This window comes from Hevea brasiliensis, unplaced genomic scaffold, assembly GCF_030052815.1.
Source record: "Hevea brasiliensis isolate MT/VB/25A 57/8 unplaced genomic scaffold, ASM3005281v1 Scaf150, whole genome shotgun sequence".
NCBI lineage: Eukaryota > Viridiplantae > Streptophyta > Magnoliopsida > Malpighiales > Euphorbiaceae > Hevea > Hevea brasiliensis.
The window spans coordinates 71,793-94,652 of record NW_026614642.1 but is presented as its reverse complement, the minus strand read 5'-3'; the positions used below and the strand labels follow the sequence as shown (position 1 = coordinate 94,652).

At 31.9% G+C, this 22,860-nt stretch overlaps 1 protein-coding gene and 1 pseudogene across 1 annotated transcript; one reads left to right on the top strand and one right to left on the bottom strand.

Annotated features, from left to right (window-relative positions):
• The first annotated feature begins 6,888 nt into the window (after positions 1-6,888).
• On the top strand, positions 6,889-9,014 carry LOC110667326 (putative 12-oxophytodienoate reductase 11). The gene is made up of 5 exons (XM_058141568.1): positions 6,889-7,070; positions 7,270-7,410; positions 7,540-7,670; positions 7,909-8,085; positions 8,185-9,014. The coding sequence occupies exons 1-5, from the start codon at positions 6,946-6,948 to the stop codon at positions 8,769-8,771; spliced, it is 1,161 nt and encodes a 386-aa protein (XP_057997551.1). The 5' UTR covers positions 6,889-6,945; the 3' UTR covers positions 8,772-9,014.
• A 272-nt stretch (positions 9,015-9,286) lies between these two features.
• Positions 9,287-22,860, bottom strand: part of LOC110667331 (agamous-like MADS-box protein AGL12) — a 29,548-nt pseudogene continuing 15,974 nt past the window's right edge.

Genomic DNA, 22,860 nt, shown 5'->3' with positions numbered 1-22,860 from the left:
ATACAAAAGACTAATGAGGTGAACTCTAGACTATATGCAGATCTGGTCAATTGCGGTCAGAACACGACTGTGGCAGTTGTTGCTATAGTGGCTGCTGATCTCCAGTACCTACGCGATAAAAAATCCAACGCGCTAAGCAATTTGCTTAGTGGTGCATAATCTTAAGGCAGAATAACTAAATGATTTAAAATGATAATAATAGGTGTAATTTCATAATTCTAGGTCAATTGCATATTTTATAGCACTTTATAATCAATATATTTATCAGGATCTTATTTATGCACATATCTCATTTCAGTCTCCTTAAACTCATATAAGTGAATTTGTCATCAATTCTAAGACATTTATAAATTTTCTACACTTTGGGAACAGTTAAATTTATCAGTATCTTTTCTATTCATTTCTCTAGCTTTTTAAACTCATTTTAGAGTCTTTAGAATCATATTGGTGTATGTTAAGTCATATCGATGTATTTCATGTCATATTAGAATATTTATGCTCAAGTAACCTATAATAAGCTATAATGCTAGATATATGGGAGTATACAGGTTAGACAGCCATATGTCTACCCTGTATACATCTGTCAGGCACGAGGCTAGCTGTCAGGCACGAGGCCTGCTGTCAGGCTTGTAAAGCCAGAAATAAGGTTAGGCACAATGGCCAATGGGTAGGCATATAGCCTGTAGAATAATCATATTAGACATATATTGTCAGTTCATGATTTGCTCTGTAAGCAGTGCTGCAATCTGTGGTCCCTACTTGGTATACCAATTGATCCAGCTATATACATATAAGCCTAGGCATACTTTTGGCAAATTAGTACTATTAAGCACTTATAGTTTTATTATTTTATGCTATGTGCTATTTAGGATTCATAACATATTTTTATTTTACTTCATGTACTACTTATGCTTTACACCATTTCCATGTTATTATAATGGGAACATAGGTCCCAAGCACTTGTTCGTATAACTTATATATTTATCACTCTCATTATTTTATGTCATGTACTATACATATTTATAGTATTGTTATTTCATATATGATGAAAACATAGGTTCCAAGTGTATTTTCCCATAACTTATGTGTTTAGCAAACTATTTAGGTAAATTTACATTTTATGTATCAACTAATTTGATGTCACCTTGTAGTGAGAAAGTAGGTTCCACATACCTATTTCATGTAATTTAGCATGTAATGACTTATTAGGGATAATTCCTTACTAAAAACAATTTAATTCGCGAACCTTTCTTTAGGTTCAGTTTCACTGTTTGGACTTTACACATCAAATTGAGCAATTACACATTATTACTTTTTTCTTTGAAATGTACATATCATTTTATAGTAGAAAAAAAGGTCCCACATACCCCTTTCATGTAATTTAGTGTTTAATGGCTTGCTAGGGTTAAATTCCTACCATTAGATAATTTATCTCATGGACAGTTCTTTAGTTTTAGTTTTTGTGTCTTACTTTTACCTATCCATATGATCAGTTTGTAGCCACTGTTTGGCCACACTTCATTCATGGAAGTTGTTCCTCTATGTCTTATCTTTATTTTCCCTTTTGAATCATGTCAATTTGATTTTTAGAACTCAAGTTATGGTCGGATAACCATAACTGACTCATTTTCAGATTTTGGTTCCATAACTAGGCAGCTTTTGGACTTAGAGGTTACCTAATTAATGGAACATGTTGCAGTCACTTTTAGGCATGGTGATCTTCATAAAAATTGTTGTCCTATGTCTTATGATCACTCTGAATTTTTTATCACAATTTTTCAAGTTTTGTGGAGTTATTTATGGCCAAATAACTGACCTGGGCTCATGTACCCTATGCCAACAGGGGCTCAGTTCAGGACAGTGACTGCAGGTCACTTTTTGAGGTTCTTACAAGCATAGTTTGAGGAAGGTCTCTAACATAAAGTTGTAGCCCTGTCTCTCAGGTTTCTGGAAAGGTATGGCTCATCTCAATTGGATTTTTCTAATGGGAGTTATGACTAAAAGACTGTTCTGGGGTCAAGTAAAGTTTGGTCAGATTGCAGATTTTGATGCAGTGATTTGTTCTAACTATTGGACCTAGTTATCTTGATTTCTGGGTTTTGGTCAAAACAAAAATTTTGTAGGTCTATGTCTTGTGGACATTTTTCCACTGGTTTTATTACGTTTGAGTTCTTATAGACCAAGTTATGGCAATTTTTCCAAAACTGGTCTGGTGAGTTTATATCCAGCAGTTTCTGGACAACCTAATTCTAGGCAGTTTTGTGACCCAATTTGGGCCAGCAATTTGGTTTAGTTTTTGGCGTTTATGGGTTAAGTGGTCTTCATGGAAATTGTAGCCCTATATCTAGGCTTTCCAATGGTATCAAATTCAGGTCATTTGGACCAGTATAGAGGGAGTTATGACCAAATGAACATGTACTATTTATTTGGTTATTTTCTGGGTTTGGTGCATGGTAATCCGGATTTGGGCAGTGTTTAGGTCAAGTTTTTGACAAAATTTAGGCATAGTGTCTCCACAAAAAATGGGCTATTTTGAGTCTAATTTCACCTTCAATTGGCCTCATACCAATTAGAATTACACATTTTCAGTAATGGTTCCACAAACCCACTGGACTCATTGAGTCCCAACTTGTAGAAAATTGACACTTCCAAAATTCAATCTCCTCAAACTTCCTTACTTTAATTTGCATGCATGACCCTTCTATAAGCAACAATCTCAACTCAATAGGTCAATTTCAAGCATTTTACACAAAGTCCTCAAGCATTTACACAACCCTAGTTTTCAAAGTTTCAAATTTACACAAACACTACAAAATCAAACTCCCAAACATATCAACTCATCACACATTCTCATGGAACCATTTTTCATCACTTGAAAGTAACAAACCTCAAGGTTCCATGGTTGCCGAAAATTCAAGGGTTCTTTCCTCAAGATTTTTTTTTATTTTCATGATATTTATACTTGTCTAAACATGTTTTTCATGTTTAATGAAGAGAAGAAGAGGGATTAGTGCACTAACCTTTTTTGTAGCTTGTTAAACTTCACTTCCTTTGCTTCTTATGGGTATCTATGGCTTCCTTATGGAGTGAAAAGTATTTTTAATGAAGGGGACCATGGGTTTTAGTGGATGGATAGAGAGGAATTCAAGCTTAAAGCTTGAAAGAAAATGGTGGAAGAAGAGAGCATGTGTGCCAGCCAAAAGAGGGAGAGAAGAGGGAGGAAGAAGATGGTTGGTGGCTTTTGTCATCTTGTGTCTATATAAATATGTTTGCATTGTACTTAATTTTTATTTTATGTCATAAGCCTTTTTCATTTTCTTTTCTTTTCTCATTTTCTCATTCATTTCATAAATTTTTTTAATTTATGTTAATTATTTTATTATCCAAATTTTTATTTTGATATTTAGGTCAAAATTCACCTCTGGGGGGTGAAATGGCCAAAATGCCCTTCGAGGTACTCATCGGTTTATTTTTATTATTTTTGTACTAATTAATTAAATTCTCTTAAATTTTATTTTATTTTCTCTAAATTTTCTTTAACATCTTTAATGTCATTTTTTTACCTAAATAAACCTTAGAATTGGGTCCCAAAATTATTTGCTATATTTATTAAATTTTCTTTACATTTATTTCATTAATTTAGGTCTCTTTACTGTAGTTTAAGTGTAGTCTCACATAGTCTGACTGTCCGAACAGATATTGATCGTTGGAACAGTAGAATGTACAGACTATCTACGGTGAGGGTGTTACAAAAATGAATGTGAAATCTAACTTAAATGGCTATATAAAATACACATATCACATATACTGAAAATTAAAAAAAAATCATTTAATATTTTAACTTTATTTCTTATATAAAAGATAACTTGATCTTCATTTAAAACTAGATTTTATTTTCAAATAATTATATTTTATATTATGTACATAATGTAATTATATCCTAATTTTGAACAGTTGTTATTAATATATTATTTTATAGAAAAGTATAAATAAAATTGATATATTTATAAACATTAGAAAATTTAATAATTAATATAATTGAACTTAAAAATGATATGCCTCATGAATTTATTTAACTAGTCGGCTCACAAGTTTATTAAACCAGCTAACTCATGAGTCTAAATAATAAGCTACTTTTTAAATCTTAATAAACCAATAATCAGGTACGGAGCTAAGATTTCATTAGTGAGAGAATTGACCTCACATAACTCAAATAAGATAAGATAAGGTAATGAAAGGTAAGATAGCAAAACCTTCCCAATCCATCAATTTGGTAAGTTGAAAAAATATGAGTTTTTAAGGTTTTTAAACCTTTGAAAACCTCCTTTAAAAAGTTTTTCTCCCAAATAAGTATTTACTTTAAAAATCTTTTACTCTCCTAGAAAGTGTGTGTATATATATATATATATATATATATATATATATATATATATATATATTTTAATATGAATATATTATTTATATATTTTAATTGATTGATAATTATTAATATTTGTATTTTATATAATAATTAAAGACAATATATAAAACAAATATATAACTTTTTTCATGATTTCTTACGAGATAATAATAAATAATATAATTGAATATTGAATATTTTATTTCAAGGTAAAATTTAATAAATTGAACTTTTAATATATTATTTTTTATTAAAAGGTATATTTGTTTATTAGCCAACGAGTCAATATATATATATTTTTCTATCAAAGTTAGTTAATGAGTTAATATTTTATAAATAAAAAATATAAATTTTTATCAAATATTTTATGAATATAAGAATATAAAATTTTTATTTCTACTAATTAAAAATTCTGACTCTATAACTATCAAAAATGATAAGTTTTAACTTTTTTATTTATTGAAAGAAGTTTAAAAATTAAATTAAAATTTGACTCGCAAATCAGATTTTTATAAACCGAGTGCAGCCCTAGAACTTGGACGTTGAATTCAGTTTACACAAGACAAACAGGGTTTTTATTAGAAGGAAAAAGGTCATAGGTGAGCACATACGTCAGCAAATCCAGAATCCAATGGTTGGCTGCCAGTACTTGGTGTTGATTTTTCCAAATCATTTAATGTCAACTCATATTCTTTTAAGACATGTTCTTAATTTGACTCCGGATGGCTTAATAATATTAAAATTATTTCTGAAAATATGATATCACATTTAGAAAAATCAATAATGTTACAAAAATTTTAAAATTTAATTTATTTTTTAGAGAGATTAAAAAAATAAAAACTCAAATTTAATACACATCAAATGAATGATATGCCTTTAATTATTGAACAATATCGGATTAGATAAATTTAAATTTTATTTAATGACTTTTATTTTATTTCGATTTACCTTTTGAATTTAATTTTAAATAATATAATATTATTATTATTATTCATTAAACCTACTTAAAAAAAATTCTGTATAATTTTCAGCAATTTAAAAAATTTTTATTAAATTAATAAATATTTGAATTTAAAACCTTAAAATCAATAAATGAAAAAGAAAATTAGAATTTGACTCATAATGATTATATAAAACATGTACTTTATTGTATAAAATTAATATAAAGCAATAGAATTAATCTATTAAAAATATAAATAGTATTAAATTTAACATATAATTACTTGTCATGTGATCAAGCAAAAACATTGGTTTATTAATATGATCTTTAAAAAATAAATTAATACCCATTAAATGAATGATATGCCTTTAATTATTGAACAATGTCGAACCACTAAAAATACAGGTGATTTACAACTGATTTTTATAATGAACTGAAATTAATTACTATTTATAATTAATTTTATAATCGATTTGTGATTTTAAATTTTTTAATAAAGTAATGTAAAATAAAAATTTAACAATTAATTCATGAAGCGATCACTATTAATAATTGAAATGCAATTGATTACTAAATTGGTTATAAATTTACATTATAAAAATTTTGAATACACAATTAGCAATTCAATTTTGAATAAGTTGCTATTATTAACTAACTCACAAATCGATTGGTTTTTAAATGAATTGCTAAATTTAGCAATCGATGTGAATCGATTACTAAATTGTTGTGCATTTTTCAATTGATGATAATGGTCAACTATTTTTTAGTATTCAATTTGACCGAATGATATTGTAATGGGTTCATATAATATATAATTAGGTTTACTACAAATTTTAAAAAAAATATACTCATATTGAATTCAAATCAATTTCAAGAGTTTATTGGGTATCCATTCTAAATTCATTCAAATAAATGAATAATTAATTTTAAACATATATATTTTTATAATACATTTATAATTTTTTATATATTATATTTAAAATAAATATAATTTAAATATTTATAAAAATATCAAATTTTTAAAACCTAAATTATTAATACAAAATATATTTTATATCAATTATAAAATAAAATATATAAAATCAAATAAATTATATTATTATTCGATTACTAATAATCAGGTCAAAACAGATTCAAATAATTTAAAATAAATTTTAATTAAGTTCCAGATAAATTTGTATACTGAATATATTAGTGTTGAAGTTTGAATTCGAAATGAGTAATTTTAGCGGCTGCCATCTTTACGTGAGAATGCAAACCACCACGTTATGAGTATGCAAATTGTACTTTCCCCTACAATGAAAAACCATCCCTCATCATATACGTCAAGGCTATTTCGACAAAACACAAAGGAAGAGAAGAATTGAACCAATATGGTTGCCTGTGGGATTGGGACTGATAAGCCGCTCTTCGATTCTTCAAACACCAAAGTTGAATGCTTGGAGGAACCTTCATTTGCTTTTTCCCAATGGTTCCCCATCATATACGCCACCGGCTTGTCTGCTCCTGGATTCCTTAAATACCCACTTCCCCTGCTGGGCTTCTCCATTCCATTCTGCTTTCATTTATTTTTCATTTCTAGCTAAAATCCTTCGAGTTCTTTGAAATGACTTTGGAAACTAAAGTTCAGCAAAAAGAACATGACTCAAACAACACTAACATATCTGCTCAATCCCCCACTATTCCTCTTCTCACACCATACAAGATGGGGAAGTTCAACCTTTCTCATAGGTAATACTAATGCCCACATTGTTTAGAATTCCATTATCTTGCAGTTGACTCCATGATTAATGATTTATACAAGCCAATCAAATGCTCTCTCTCAATTGTTTTTACGGCTACAAGGGCAGAGTTCTATTTGCAAGCTCCGTTGGCATAGAAATTGTGAAGCTTTATGGTATTGATTCATCGTTTAATGTTTATCTTTCAGAATTGTTCTACCTCCACTAGCCAGGCAGAGATCTTACAACAATGTTCCTCAGCCACATGCCATCTTGTATTACTCTCAGAGAACCACCAAAGGGGGTCTTCTTATAGCTGAAGCAACGGGAATTTCTGACACTGCTCAAGGGTAATTTCTGTTCTAATTTTTAAGAGTTTAGCTGGATATTGTATTTTTTATGTTCACAAATTGAAAAGGGTAATTGGGGAAATTTGAAGTCTCGCAATAACTTTTCTGGTTTGTTTCCATTTACTAAAGGCTTAACTTTACTCCTGGTATTTGGACCAAAGAACAAGTTGAGGCGTGGAAACCTATTGTAGATGCTGTTCATGCCAAAGGCGGTATATTCTTTTGTCAAATTATACATGTTGGAAGAGCTTCAAATTCAGGTGTGTGCTTTGGACGTTTGTATCTGTTGCCACTGCTTAAACATTAAGCTGGATTTCGCACTTTGATGAACTTGATATTACCAAAAAGGCTTCTTTGGTGATTATGCCCTCAATTAGTGGGTACATGCTACTCGTCTATAGTAGCCATATAACATCTTTATGTTTTAAAAGTGCTCTGTTTTATGAATGCTCCTCTTTGTCTTCATCTTGATTTTCCATCAATTGTTGGTGTTTACAGGTTTTCAGCCCAATGGGCAAGCTCCAATCTCTTCTACTGACAAGCCTTTGACCCCACAAATTCGATGTGATGACACTGATGTTGTCCAGTTCACGCCTCCAAGGCGACTAAGAACAGATGAAATTCCACAAGTCGTGAATGATTTTAGAATTGCAGCAAGGAATGCTATGGAAGCTGGTAGGCTTTTTAAGTAACATTGGAGCACACAAGTGTTTTTGTTTTCAGAGTTATTGAATTAATCCTTTTTTGCTTTTCATTTTCTTGTTTGCTTTACAGGTTTTGATGGAGTTGAGATTCATGGGGCTCATGGTTACCTAATTGATCAGTTTATGAAAGATCAGGTGAATGATCGTGCAGATCAATACGGTGGATCTCTGGAGAACCGCTGCCGTTTCGCTTTGGAAATAGTTGAAGCTGTAGCTAACGAGATAGGAGCAGACAAAGTTGGAATCAGATTATCTCCATTTGCAAACTATATGGAATCTGGAGACTCAAATCCTAATGCTTTGGGACTTTACATGGCCAAATCCCTGAATAAATATGGAATTCTTTATTGTCACATGGTTGAGCCAAGAATGAAAACACTCGGAGAGAAGTCTGAATGTCCAGACAGTCTTCTGCCCATGAGAAAGGCTTTCAAGGGGACTTTTCTTGTTGCTGGTGGCTATGGCAGGGAAGATGGAAATCAAGCTATAGCAGAAAACCGTGCTGATCTTGTTGCTTATGGTCGTCTTTTCCTAGCCAATCCTGATTTGCCAAGGAGATTTGAGCTTAATGCTCCTCTCAACAAGTACAACAGAGAAACATTCTATACACCTGATCCTGTGATTGGTTATACTGATTATCCATTTCTTGAAGATTAAGTTTCTGGCAGGAGCATTGCTGTTTATATTGTCCAATCCTTGCTCTTGTATCAAAAAAATTCTTCTTTCTGATAGATGATGGAAGGATATACCTCAGGGACAAATAAATTCCTCTTTAACGTATCTTGTTTTTGCATACACACATGTACATATATTTTCTCATGCACTGAGTGGTTTAATAAATTGATAAGGGATGGATGTAACAGACCTTTTGCATATTATAATAATAATAATTTTGTTCAAGTACTAGTTCAAGATATCAGCATTCTAGTGCAAAAATTAGCCACATGTTTGTATACAGACAGTGAGTTTAGTGTGGACTTTACGTCAGTGTTTGCAAGTGGAAGCCTATATTGGCATATGTTGTGGAATTTCCTTTGCCTGAATCTAATTCACTGTGAACTCAAGATATAGGATGTGTGGAAAAGAATTTCCAGTTGTTTTTAAATTCTAACTACACATGCTATTTGTGAAACAATTAAAATAACGAAAAAAAAAAAAAACAAATAAGTTGATTAATATCAAACCTCATCATTAATTATATTGAAACTGTCTGTAACAGTATTTTGTTTGAGGAGAACATTATTGCCAATTTTCCATGTAATGGGCAACCTAGACATATATATAATTTGATATTAATTATAACAATTCATGAAGCTCAAATGCTGAGCCAAAACATCTCAGAAAGAACTGCTGCATGCCCATCACACACTATTCCTAATTAAAACTCAAATATTTCATTTTGTATAGTTAGTGGATATGGAGTATTAGTGGTCATTGGTGCAAAGTTACTAATCTCAACGGTATCCTCTATCTGCCAAAAATAATTAAAACAAGGAAAAAGAGGTAAGATTTATATATTTCAGCAGAAATTTTGTATAATAGTTAGCATTCTTTAATACCTTATCTTTGAGATATTGATTTGCATCTTTCAATATTTCTTCCTGTACAAAAAATATATATGAAAAAAATTAGATAAAATATTTTATAAAAAAAAATATGTTAACATGATAACAAATTGCAAGGTGAACCATAGAAAAGTTAGCAGAAAAAAATCTTCCTTAGGTCTCTGAATTTTTATTATTCGAAATTTAAAATGGTTTATTCGAAAATAGTATGGTATAACTACATTTTTATATTTTGTCTTATAAATTCACTAATCCTATAGAGAAATTTAAAATTATAAGACCCTACTTTAACTCGTAATATAAGTTTTCCTTAATTATCTACATTTTTTATTGGAAAATAATCATTTTATGAATATTTAAAAAAAAATTAACAAATTAGGTCCAAACTAAACCAAAGATAACAGGTCTCCATAATACATTCAAATCCATGATCCAAAATCCTAAGTAAAAGAAGCTAGAGCAATATTAGAAGAAAGAATACTGCATAAAGAATTTAGGGAATTAGACCAAATGGTGGGACTAGCATATAATATAGTTGCCCTAATTAGAGTATGAGCTGCTAAATTAGCTTGTCGCCGAATCCAAAATTCAATTAAACCCATGTAATAAAAGGTTAATTCCTACAATCATTAACAAACTATCCAAATTCTGACAAATCAATTTCTAAAGAGTGGACAACAACAATAACCTCCTTCTATATATCTCTCATATTACAATTGTGAAGCCAAATAAGTGTCTGCCTAATCTAATTACCTCATTAATTTTTTGTTGGAAAACAATAATTTGAAACCTTGAAATTCTTAAAACAAAGGACCCAGTCGAATCCCTTAGAACATCGTCATAACTAGTCTTGCAAGACTCATGAAAGATACCTGCATTCAGGTTACATTTGGGGCCCAATGTGGGTTTAGCCAGTAGATGTGTTGCACTTGGTTGTTGGCATTCTAGGCGTCAACTTGCTTAGCATTTGTCTACTCTCATTCATCCAAAAGTTTAATAGTTGAGCTTATAATTTCCTAAGACCTCTCCTGTCTTGCCAAACAAAGTGATTTTGATGGTACCAAAAGTTTCATAATGTAGTGCATATTTTCCCCATGATACATGAATCCAAGATCCTAAAAAGATACTTAAACAAATCACCAAAATAAGAGTAAGAATGGGACCCTGTGGAAATGCCGAGAAATCTCCAGCAATCTTGTTCTTTTGGGCAATAGGGGAACACATACAGGTCATCCTCCTCATCTTTGCAAACAACACAACTTGAGTCAACATTGATACCTTTATTTCACAAATTTAATTTTGTTTGAAGAATATCCATCATTGCTCTTCAGATGAAATTTTTTTATTTTAGGAGGAACTTGTAGTTTCCACACTCTTCTCTAATCTCCAGGGGCAGATAAGTGAGACAAATTCTCACTGGAATTAAAAATCAAATGATGCCTAGATTTCACATTATACCTGCCTAATTTAGTGACATGCTAGATTTCCATCTCCTTTTGCCTAGTCATGCTAAAGGGAATATGAGAGATATCTTCAACATCATTGGGAAGAAATAATTCAGACAACAAATTAATATTCCAGCTAAACCCATCCTTATTATTCAAACCTAACACCTTGGGATCTTCTAGTCCATTTATTGAGGAGTATCAACACAAAAATTATTGATTCTGTTAATCCAAGGATCCTCCCACACATTAATTTTATTGTCATCACCAACTCTCCACTTGATTTCTTTTGATAGCACATCCTTGGCTTATAATAAACTTTTCCAAACAAAGCCAAGGTTATAACCTTCTTCTGCTTCAAGAAAGTCCCTATGAGGGGAATATTTAGTTTTGAGAATCCTGCTAAGAAAAGCATTTGGGCTAGAAATAATCCTTTAACCTTGCTAGCCAAGCAAAGCTAAATTAAAATAGAGGAGGTTTCGGAACCCTATATAACCAAACTCTTTCTTCAAACATATCATATCCCATGATAGTCAGTGAATAGTTTTGTGACCATTCCCACCCCACCAAAAAGAATTCATCATTCTTTGTAAATCCTCACATAAAGAAATTAGGATAGAAAAGACACTCATACAGTAGGTGGCGATTGCTTGGCCCATAGATTTCAACGAAATTTCTTTTCCAACATGAGAAATAAATTAACCCTTCCAGCTACAAAGCCTTTTTCGTAACCTTTCCTTTAGATAGGCAAATGCCTATTGCTTTTTCTTTACTAATAAGAGATAGGAGACCCAAGTATCTCCAATGATCTAGAGGGGTAAAAACACTCGAAATATTGGAAGCCTCTTCCTTAACAACATTAGAAGTATTAACGCTGAAAAAGATTCCATATTTTTTAAAAAGTTTATAGCTTGCACCAAAGCAGTCTCATATGTAGTAAAGATTTGTTTTGATATTAGAGCACTCCTTAGCATTAGATTTGAAGAAGAAAAACTATCCTCTGTAAATAGCAAATGTGACACAGTAAGGGTTCTATAACCATGAATATCTCCCCTAGTTGCCCTATTTGAATAGAGACGATAAACCTTTAGCATATAAAATAAAAAGATAAGGGGAGAGAGGATCCCTTTGTCAAAGGCCTCTCTTAAGAGTGACATATAACATTATCAGTTTTACCCATATTTGATAATAAAACCCATCTGAAGCATAGTCAAGCACAGATACTCCCAATCAACACTTTTATACGCCTTACTAATATCAATCTTAAGAGCTACTTCCCTTTTTTCCCTTTTGTTTTCCTCTTCATATGATAAATGACCTCAAAGGCAACCATAACACTATCTATAATGAGTTTTCCCAAAACAAATTCTAGTTGAGCCAAAGAAATAAAATTAGGCAAGAGAGTCTTTAGCTTATTTGTCAGGACTATAGCAATAATTTTATACAAAACATTATGGAGAGCGACAAATCGAAGGTCCTTAAGAGTTGATGGACTCTCTTTTTCCTGGATAAGAACGATAATAGTATTATTCAAGGAGTATTGAAACACACCACTCCTAAGCTATTCTTGACAACTATTAATAACATAATCACCAATAATGCGCCGAATTTTCTGATAAAAAGTTGGGTTTATACCATCTAGCCTTGACAATTTGTTAGGATGCATTTGAAAGATACCTTTTCTAAAATCTTATGTTGTAAAAGGAGCAAATAATATAGCATTATCAAAAGTAGAGATTTTTCACTCCATTAAATTAACCACTCTAGAGTAATCTCCAACTGACTCAGAGAATAAGTCATTAAATTACGGAAAAATAAGATTACCCATTCCTTCCTTGTTTTTGAACCAATTGCCATTTGAATCTTGCAAGGCATTAATATAATTATACTTATTTCGAGAAAAAGCTTAGGCAAGGAAAAAAATGTGTATTATTGTCTCTTTCTTTACACAAAAATGTTTTAGATCTCTATTTCCAAAAGACTTCTTCATCTGCCACGATTATACTAAGATCCTCTTTTAGCTGATCCTCAATAGCAATAGAAATGTCATACTTATTGCCTTGAATGGCATCCAACCCGCAATGAATATGATTAGCATCTCTCCTAAAACTGCCCCTAATTGTTTTACCCCACTCCTAAAGCCTTTGACTGCACAAAATAATTCTATTAATGATGACATTCCAAGTCGACTCATCCCACAAGATATTAACAATATCATGGATATTTGAATGAGAACGCCGAAAGTTTTCAAACCAAAAGTGCCTCATGTCACCCATCCAACGAGTATAATCTGTTTCTAGTAAGATAAGAGTGTGAAGTAAAACAATAGTATGCAAATTAAAATGTTTACAAGTTGCAAAAAGATCTAACCAGGATTAGGTAACTCTATCAAGTCATTCCTGAACCATCTATCTATACCTCTTCCTCACTCCTAAGTAAACGAATAACTATTTAGAGGATCTACGAGTTGACAATCTTCCATATTATTTCTAAACCAATAGTAAAGTTTTAGGGTGGGGACTTCCACCTTTCTTATCGTCCATATTAAGCAGGTCATTGAAATATGCTATATATGCCCAAGGGAGAGAAAAATAACCTACCAAGTAAGTCAAAAGATTCCAAGAATCCTGCCTCCTACTACGCTTAGGAAAACCATAAAATCTAGTGAATTTCCAATTGACATTATTCAGTCTAGAGATAACCATATCAATACAATTTTGGGGAAAACCAATAACATTTACGAGAGAATCATACCTCCGTAAGACAACTAGACCACCATTATGACTAAGATGGTCAATATTAAAGCAACCTTTATAACCAACACGAACTCAAATTTCTTCAAGTTTATTAGCATAAACAATAGTCTCATAAAGAAAAAATAATATCTGACTTCTTAGAAATTAAAAGCTCTTTAAGTGCATGAATTGTGTGAGGATTGCCAAGCCCTATGTAGTTCCAGCTTAAATAATCATTGCTCTTAGCAAGCTTATACTCCAAGTCCCAGCATTTGATTATTATTTGGTAATGAAAATAAAATTGAGGATTATGACTCACTTGACTGAAGATGCACCTCTTGTGGTAATTTTTTGGTGTCAACTGATTGTCATTTTAGTTGAGATTATTTGGTTGTCTTACTTATGCTCTTGTGAGGGATGATAAGCTTGAGTCGATGCATATTTTTTTGGTATGCATCTGAGAGAAGTCTATAAGTTATGGTGCAATGATCCAAAATCGCTAGGATTAATTATTAGCAGGGATGTTACATTTAATAAGTCTTCTACATTAGATAGTTAAAGGGAGAATTCAATAGCAGAATCAGATCATGGTGTCAGACAATAAGTGGAGCTTAAGGTTGATACTTCAGTAATTCAGTCTAATGATCTAGAGGATGAGATGTAAGATCCTGATCGAGAAGAGGATGCACCTGAGCAACAATAACTATAGCATTGTAATTAGTAGATAGAGAAGCTAGATCAAACCCACAGAGTTATGCATATGCAGGCTTGGTTGCATATGCCTTATCAGTTGCTGAGATAATTAATGTGCATGAACCCAATAATTATAGACTATCTATTTCTTATTTAGATGCACATTAGTGGGTCAGTGTTATGAGTGATGAAATTGAATCTCTTTAAAAGAATTAGACTTGGGAGTTTGTGATATTGCCTAAGAGAAAGAAACTAGTAAGCTATAAATAGGTGTTAAAGAAAAAGGAACGCACTATAGGGATAGAGGCACCTCACTATAAGGCACTGTTGGTAGCTAAAGGCTTTACTCAAAGAGAGGGGATTGACTTTAATGAAGTATTCTCTCCAGTTATGAAGCATAATTATATCAGGGTCTTACTTACTATGGTTACTTTTCATGATTTAGAGCTTGAGAATTTAGAAATGAAGACATCATTTTTACGTAGTGAGATGGAGGAGCAAATTTATGAGTTAGCTTGAGGATTTGCCATTCGGTATAGAAAACCATGTTTATTTACTTAAGAAATATTTATATGGTCTAAAACAGTCACCTAGGTAGTGGTATAAAAGATTGATACATTTATGGTTTTAATAGCTTTATCTATAACTCATATGATAATTATGTATATCATAGAAAGGTTTCAGATAATTCCTTTATTTATTTGTTGTTATATGTGGATGACATGCTTATTGTTGCTAAAGCATGTCACAAATTAATATACTAAAAAAGTAATTGAGTGATGAGTTTGAGATAAAGAATTTGGGTACTGTAAAGAAGATATTGGGAATGGAGATCACTAGGGACATAAGTGTTAGAAAACTTTTCTTATCTCCACATGCCTATGTTAAGAAAGTACTTCTGTGTTTCAACATGAATAATGCTAAGCCTATGACTGTTTTATTAACTGTCCATTTTAAGTTATCTATAAACATGTCATAGAAAATAGATGAGGAGAATGAGAACATATTTAGTGTCCCTTATTCAAGTGATGTGTTTTGCATCATGTATACTATTGATTATACCTGACCTGACATTTCACATTCAATTAGTGTTATGAGTAGATACATGACATGTCGTGAGAAAGAGCATTGGCATTGTGAAATTGATTTTGAGGTATTTAAAATGCACAACAAATATTAGTTTGACATTCAAAAGAGTAAGATGAGCATTATGGTTGCAACGTTTGGTGAGTGATCTTAGGTTGTTACAAAACAAGCCAATGGTGTTTTGTGACAGTTAGAATTGTTAGTAGTATGCCCTAGAGCATATCATTTAGTATGCATCTTGTACATATTTTATTAATAAAGGCATTTCCACTTTTCCGTTTACATAATATATTTATGTGTAATAGAAAAGGTCCATTGATATTTTGTTAGAAATATTATTCTTAAGTTGTTAAGAATATGAGTGACAATATTTCTAGCACGAAGTATCATAAATAGGTTCACAATCGAGGATACTTCATAATAAGGACATGACTTATCTAGAAAGATTGTATTCATGTTTGTTCCCAAGTTATTTATATGAGATATAAATAAGATGGAATGGTGAGTCTCATGCCATATAACAAACATGATAGGCACTTATAAATGATAAGTAGGCGAACGGTGACACTTATGACAAGCACATGGAGTTTACTCTTGTCAATGTTTTGTCATAAATCATATCGATGCATATAATCTTTAGACTGAGATAGCACAGTTATCTTGTATATAGGTAGTTTGAGTTTGATCTCGCTTTCATACTTGTCTTGTGTATGGGTATATGGGCATGTGTTGGCTCCTACTAGTTATATATAGAGGTAGGTGTTGATCAAGATGGAATCTGTTCCTCTAAGTAAATAGAGATAAAATCCTATGTTCATTTAATTGTTCTTGATATTTCAAGTTCCTGGCCAGGACAGATAGATTTATTCAGAAAAAATTTTCTGATGAGAAAATCTTTTAATCAAGAACTAGAGTTAAAAGAGAACATAATATTCATAGCAAATGGAGTTTGACATAAACCATGACTCTAGCTTGAGTTGGGATTTTGTAACAGAGAGATTCTAGTGCATGGTAACATATGATTATAGGTTCATTTAAGGTAAACCTTATTACTAATTGGGTGGCTATGGCATGCTATGCTAGGTGTTAACCATGGTCTATGAGGTTTATAAAATGATTTAGAGAAATCATTTATGGTAAGAAAGAGTTCTGATGATATTAAGAGTTGATATCATGTCTCATTGCCAATTAGTGATGAGCCTAGTAAGTCACACACATACACAAGTTATCACCTATTTAAATATGATTTAATTAATTAATTAAAGAGTTTAATTGATTAATTAAATTGATTTGGTTTGCAATTAAATTGCAAAGTCCCTAGCATGACTTGAAACCAAATCTAGATTATTGGATGTATAATATAAGTTAAATTTATATTTAAAGTGTTTAAATATGAATTTAATTAATGAGAAATTAATTAATAGAGATTAATTAATTAATTTATATTTGATATAAATTAATTAGAGGAAGAAAATAATTATTTTGGGTTAAGAACTCAAAATTAAGACACAGGGGCATTTTGGTCATTTCACAGTGTGACACGTGGCATCATGAGATGGTGACACATGGGATTACACATAAGCTTGCCAAATGTTTTTTAATCATGTAAGATGATTAAAATCAAGATTAAATATAGGTTTGACACTTGGCACAATATGATTGGGTCACTTAAACCTAGAGCTAATCAAAGGGTGACATGTAGCAAGGGTTTAATGTGTTAACCTAGCTATTTAAGTGTTGTTATGAGAAAATAAAACACAACCAGCAGCCACACTCCTTTGTCACGCCACTTTGAGGGTTTTTATCTCTTCTTCTTCATCTCTTATCAATTCAAAGAGATTAGCCATCAATCTCTTGAATTAAGAACACTAAAAATTGTTTCTAGTGTCCTGTTTACATCTTTAATATCTTAAAAGGCAGAACTTGAATTTTCTAATTAATAGAAAAGGCTTTAGAAGCTGTTCAAGGGCTGCCATAGGTGTTCTTGATGTGGACAAGCTAGAGGGACAACATCTGGTGTCCTGAAGACGAATCTCAAAGGCGCAGACACGCTGCAGTGCATCAAGAGGTTAGTGTAATCGTTCTTGATTTAATCTAGGGTTCTAAAATTAATCTGATTAATTTTAAAATCTTAAATGGCAAATACAGATCCAAAAACATATTAAAAGAGTTTTAATATGTTGTTTATCATTGAAATCAAATAGATAAAAATAAATCTTGCATGATGCATGTGACCCTAGGTGAAAATTTTTGAATTCAATGGTATAAACTTGTGTTTTTCACGCTTCTGTTCCTTCACTTGGTATCAGAGCCACTATATTTTCCATTTAGATTGTTGATTATATGATTTAATTGTGTGTTTGATCAAGAGATCAAAAGTTTATTACTGGTTGCAAAGTCAAAGTGGTGGCACAAATGATGAACACCATGGTGTGCATGGTTGATGCATCACAATGGTGTGCAAAGGTAAATGGATGGTGAATGTGCAATTGTTGTATGATTTAAGATCCATTTTATTTCTAATTAAATTGTTCAATTAGAATTTTTATCACACAATTAAATTATGATTCAAATCATAATTTTAAAAATTGTTTGAATGTGATTCAAATCTGAATTTTAAAAGTTGTTTGAATGTGATTCAAATCTGAATTTTTAAAATTGTTTGAATCATATTTAAATCTGATTTTTTAAAATTGATTGAATAAAATTCAGATCTGATTTTTTAAAAAATATTTGAATGTGATTCAAATCTAATTTTTTAAAAAATGTTTGAATGTGATTCAAATCTGAATTTTTAAAGTTGTTTGAATGTGATTCAAATCTGAATTTTTAAATTTGTTTGAATGAGATTCAAATCTGAATTTTTAAATTTATTTGAATCATATTCAAATCCGGATTTTTAAGTTGAATATGAGATATTCAATTTAATTTAAGTATGTATGTTTTATTTAATTGTTAAATAGTGATATGCATGATGGATGATCATTGACTATAAAGGACCAATGTGATTGGATTTATTTCTTTTATGTTTCTTTGGTATTGTAAATTAATTAATTTATTTTAATTTATTTTGGGCATGTATTATTAAGTTTGTAATAATTTTTGGGTTGTAATTTCATTTATTTAAGTTCTTGTAAATTCGCCTTGGTATGCCAAGGATTACCATGTAATATTGGATTGCAAGAAGTTCGGAGGTCAAGAGCATTGGTGGGACGTGGGAGGAATTCAAGATCAAGTGTTGATTATGTACTCCTTCAGCAACTCTTGTAAAATGAATGAATGAATGAAATGCACCTAGGAATGCCCTGATTCAATTCTTGGTGGCTCAGAATTGAATCCCTTAGAATGTCCATGATCATACCATATTTACTGCTTATCCATGAATGCATGAGATGTATGGGAATGTATGCAATTATATGATATATGCATGCTAAATGGATAATGTGCAAAGTGAGACCTTAATAGTAATTAGAATGACCATAAAATCTTCCAAACAAATGATTAAGTTGGAAATGCTATAATTAAAGTAATTATAACATAGGCCCTCCATTGGGGCAATTATTTTAAGAAATTTTAAATAGTTGCATGAGATGCAATTAATTTAAGAGATTTTCTTAAGAATAATTGTTAAGCATGAGATGTTGTAAATATGTAAATGGTTTAGTGGCCAATATTGGATGTACCTGAGGACATTAAAATTATTTGCATAATTACTGGCTCAATGGGATCAACTTAACTAATGCAAGATAAGTCAATAATGGATGTACCTGAGATTTTGAGCATTAGGGGCTAGGTAAAGGATTGAACCTCACATGAGATGTGATGGGCAAGGAGTTGCTCACTTATAGTTTATTGTAATTCCAATAATGGTTGTACCTAAGGATGATCAATAGAATTATAAGAATTCAATCACCCACTAGAAATCCATCCAACTAGGATTTCTGTTTTCTACTTTGGAAGTGTAGGATTCGCTAAGTTAGTGGGAGGACCAATTTGATTAAAAGACCATAATCATATTTGGTTAATTACATGATACATTTACTAATTAATCTAGTTATTTCTGTTATTAATTTTCTGATAATAATGAGCACAGAACAACCACCACCATCCAATATCCTTGCAAGCATACTTGATCGCAATAGGTTGACAAGACCTAATCTGTCTGATTGGCTAAGAAATTTGAAACTTGTCTTGAACCTTGAACATATAGGATATGTTCTAGATTCAAATGTTCCTGGTCCCTTACCTCTAGAGGCCACTTAAGAGGAACATGAAACTTTGGACAAGTGGAAGGAGCATGATATGAGAGCTAAGTGTTACATGTTTGCTTCCATGAGTAATGAGTTACAGAAGCAGCATGAAAACTTACAGAGCGCAAGTGAGATCCTCCTTCACCTACAAGAGTTGTATGGTGAGCACAGTAGGAATTCTAGGTATGAGATATCTAGGCAGCTGTTCCGCATGAGGATGTCTGAGGGACAGAATATTGGGGATCATGTCCACAAGATGATTCGGTCGATTGAGCAGTTGGAATATCTTGACTTCAACATGGATTTCCAACTACAGACGGATTTGATCCTTCAGTCCCTTCCTGAGTCTTTTGGGAATTTTGTGACAAATTTCCATATGACTCAACAGGAATGCACCTTAGCTGGTTTACTCAACATGCTGGTTATTGCCCAAAAGAATATGCCAGCAAGAAAGGAAAAGAGGTAGCTTTGGTTGCATCTTCTTCCTGGAAAGTCCAACAAGAAGAAGGGCAATAAGAAAAAGAAACCTCGATTCTGGTCCTTCTAAGAAAATAGCTAAACAGAAAAGGAAGACTAAAGTCGATGAAGGCAAAGGAAAGTGTTTCCACCGCCAATAGGAAAGTGTTTCCATTGCCAATAGGAAAGTGTTTCCATTGCCGAAGAAAGTGTTTCCACCGGCGCAGTATAGCAATCTAAATGAAAGCAATGCCGTTAGAAACCAACTCAAGTTCAAAATATATTTGGCACTTAAGGTTATGTCATGTTGCAGAAGATAGGATTACAAAATTGGAGAAAATGGGGATTCTATCCTTATTGGACTCGAGCCTACTCCAACTTGTGAATCTTGCCTTGTGGCAAAATGACTAGATCACCCTTTGTTGGACAGGGCTAAGAGTGAAAATATTTTGGAGCTAATACATAGTGATGTATGTGGTCCATTTAAAGAAATGGCTAGAGGGGGCTTTCATTATTTTATTACCTTTACTGATGATAAATCAAGATTTGGGTATTTGTATTTGATGAAATACAAACATGAATCTTTTGAAAAGTTCAAAGAATTTAAATCCGAAGTAGAAAATCAAACAGGAAAGAGTATTAAAGCTCTTCGATCAGATCGTGGAGGTGAATATTTGAGTACTGAATTTGATGAATACTTGAGAGAGCATGGCATTGTTTCTCAGCTGACTCCTCCAGGAACACCACAACTGAATGGTGTATCTAAAAGGAGAAATCGTACCCTATTGGATATGGTACGTAGTATGATGAGCTATCTTGATATGCCAATCTCCTTTGGGGATTTGCATTAGAATCAGCTTTGTATATTCTGAATAGGATTCCATCAAAATCAGTTTCTTCCACACCTTATGAGATATGGCATGGAAGAAAACCAAGTCTTAAGCATGTTAAGATTTGGGGTTGTCCAGCTTATATCAAAAGCTGAACACTAATAAATTGGAGACCATATTAGAAAAAGGTCGATTTGTTGGATATCCAAAAGATAGTTTTGGATATTATTTTTATTTGCCTACTTCACAAAAGGTTGTGATAAGTAGAGATGCCACATTTCTTGAACAACAGTTTGTTCAAGAAGGAGGCAAAGGAAGGCAAATAGAGTTAGAATTGGAGAATTCTGACCAACCAATAGATCAGATGGATATAGATCCATCTAGTCAACCAATACCCATTGATGAAACATCTACAGCTGTTCCTCGTAGAACAACCAGGGTATCTCACCCACCAGTGAGATATGGTTTTCTTCATGAAGAAGAACAAGAGTTGTCTACTCATGAAGAAGTAGATCATGGAAATGATCCACTTACCAATGAAGAAGCTATATCAGATATAGACTCTTCAAAATGGATTGATGCTATGAAATCCGAGATTGATTCCATGTATAAGAATCAAGTTTGGGATCTTGTTGACCCACCTGAAGGTATTATACCTATAGGGAACAAATGGGTTTTCAAGAAGAAAATTGGTTCTGATGGAAATGTAGAGACCTATAAGGCAAGGCTACTAGCGAAAGGGTTTCGCCAAAGGAAAGGAATCGACTATGAGGAGATTTTCTCGCCTGTTGCCATGCTTAAATCAATTAGGATTTTACTAGCAATAGCTGCATACTATGATTATGAGATTTGGCAGATGAATGTCAAAACAGTTTTTTTTCAATGGATACATTGAAGAAAACATTTTCATGGAACAACCTAGGGGATTTGAATCCCAAGATGGTTTCAAGGTATGCAAGCAAAAGCGATCCATTTATGGATTGAAACAAGCTTCGAGGAGTTGGAACATCCGTTTTGATGAAGCCATTAAATCCTTTGGTTTTATCAAAAATGAGGATGAGCCATGTGTATATAAGAAGGTTAGTGACAGTGCTATCACTTTCCTTGTCTTATATGTGGATGACATACTATTGATGGGTAATGACACAGGTATTTTGACGACTATAAAGGTATGGTTGTCAAATACATTCTCCATGAAAGACTGTGACACCCCTTACCCGACTACAGTGTAGCCGAACAAGTTATGCCACTCAGTGTGCCGAGCACTCTATTTTATCTTAATTCATTTTTATTCTTCCTTTTTAATATAACTTGTGAAATATAATTTATTTAAGCCTTTTGTCGAAATTATAATTTATTTGAGGTTCCGAAAATTTTAAAGAAAATCCAGTGATACCGCTAAAAATGGAGAAAACCGTTCTTCGGAACCTGTGAAAAACACTTCCTATATTCATATTCAATCATCTCAACTCCATTTGTCAAAATCTCAACATTTTTCAACCATTCATTTTCTCAATCATTCATCTCATTTGATCCATTTGCATCACATGTGATAATCATATATAAATTACAGATAAACATTCACTTTTCCATTTACAACCACACTTTTCATTATTTACATGAATATCAAAATATATTACATAAGTTCAAATACATATGAGAAAATAAAATCAATTACAAAATACT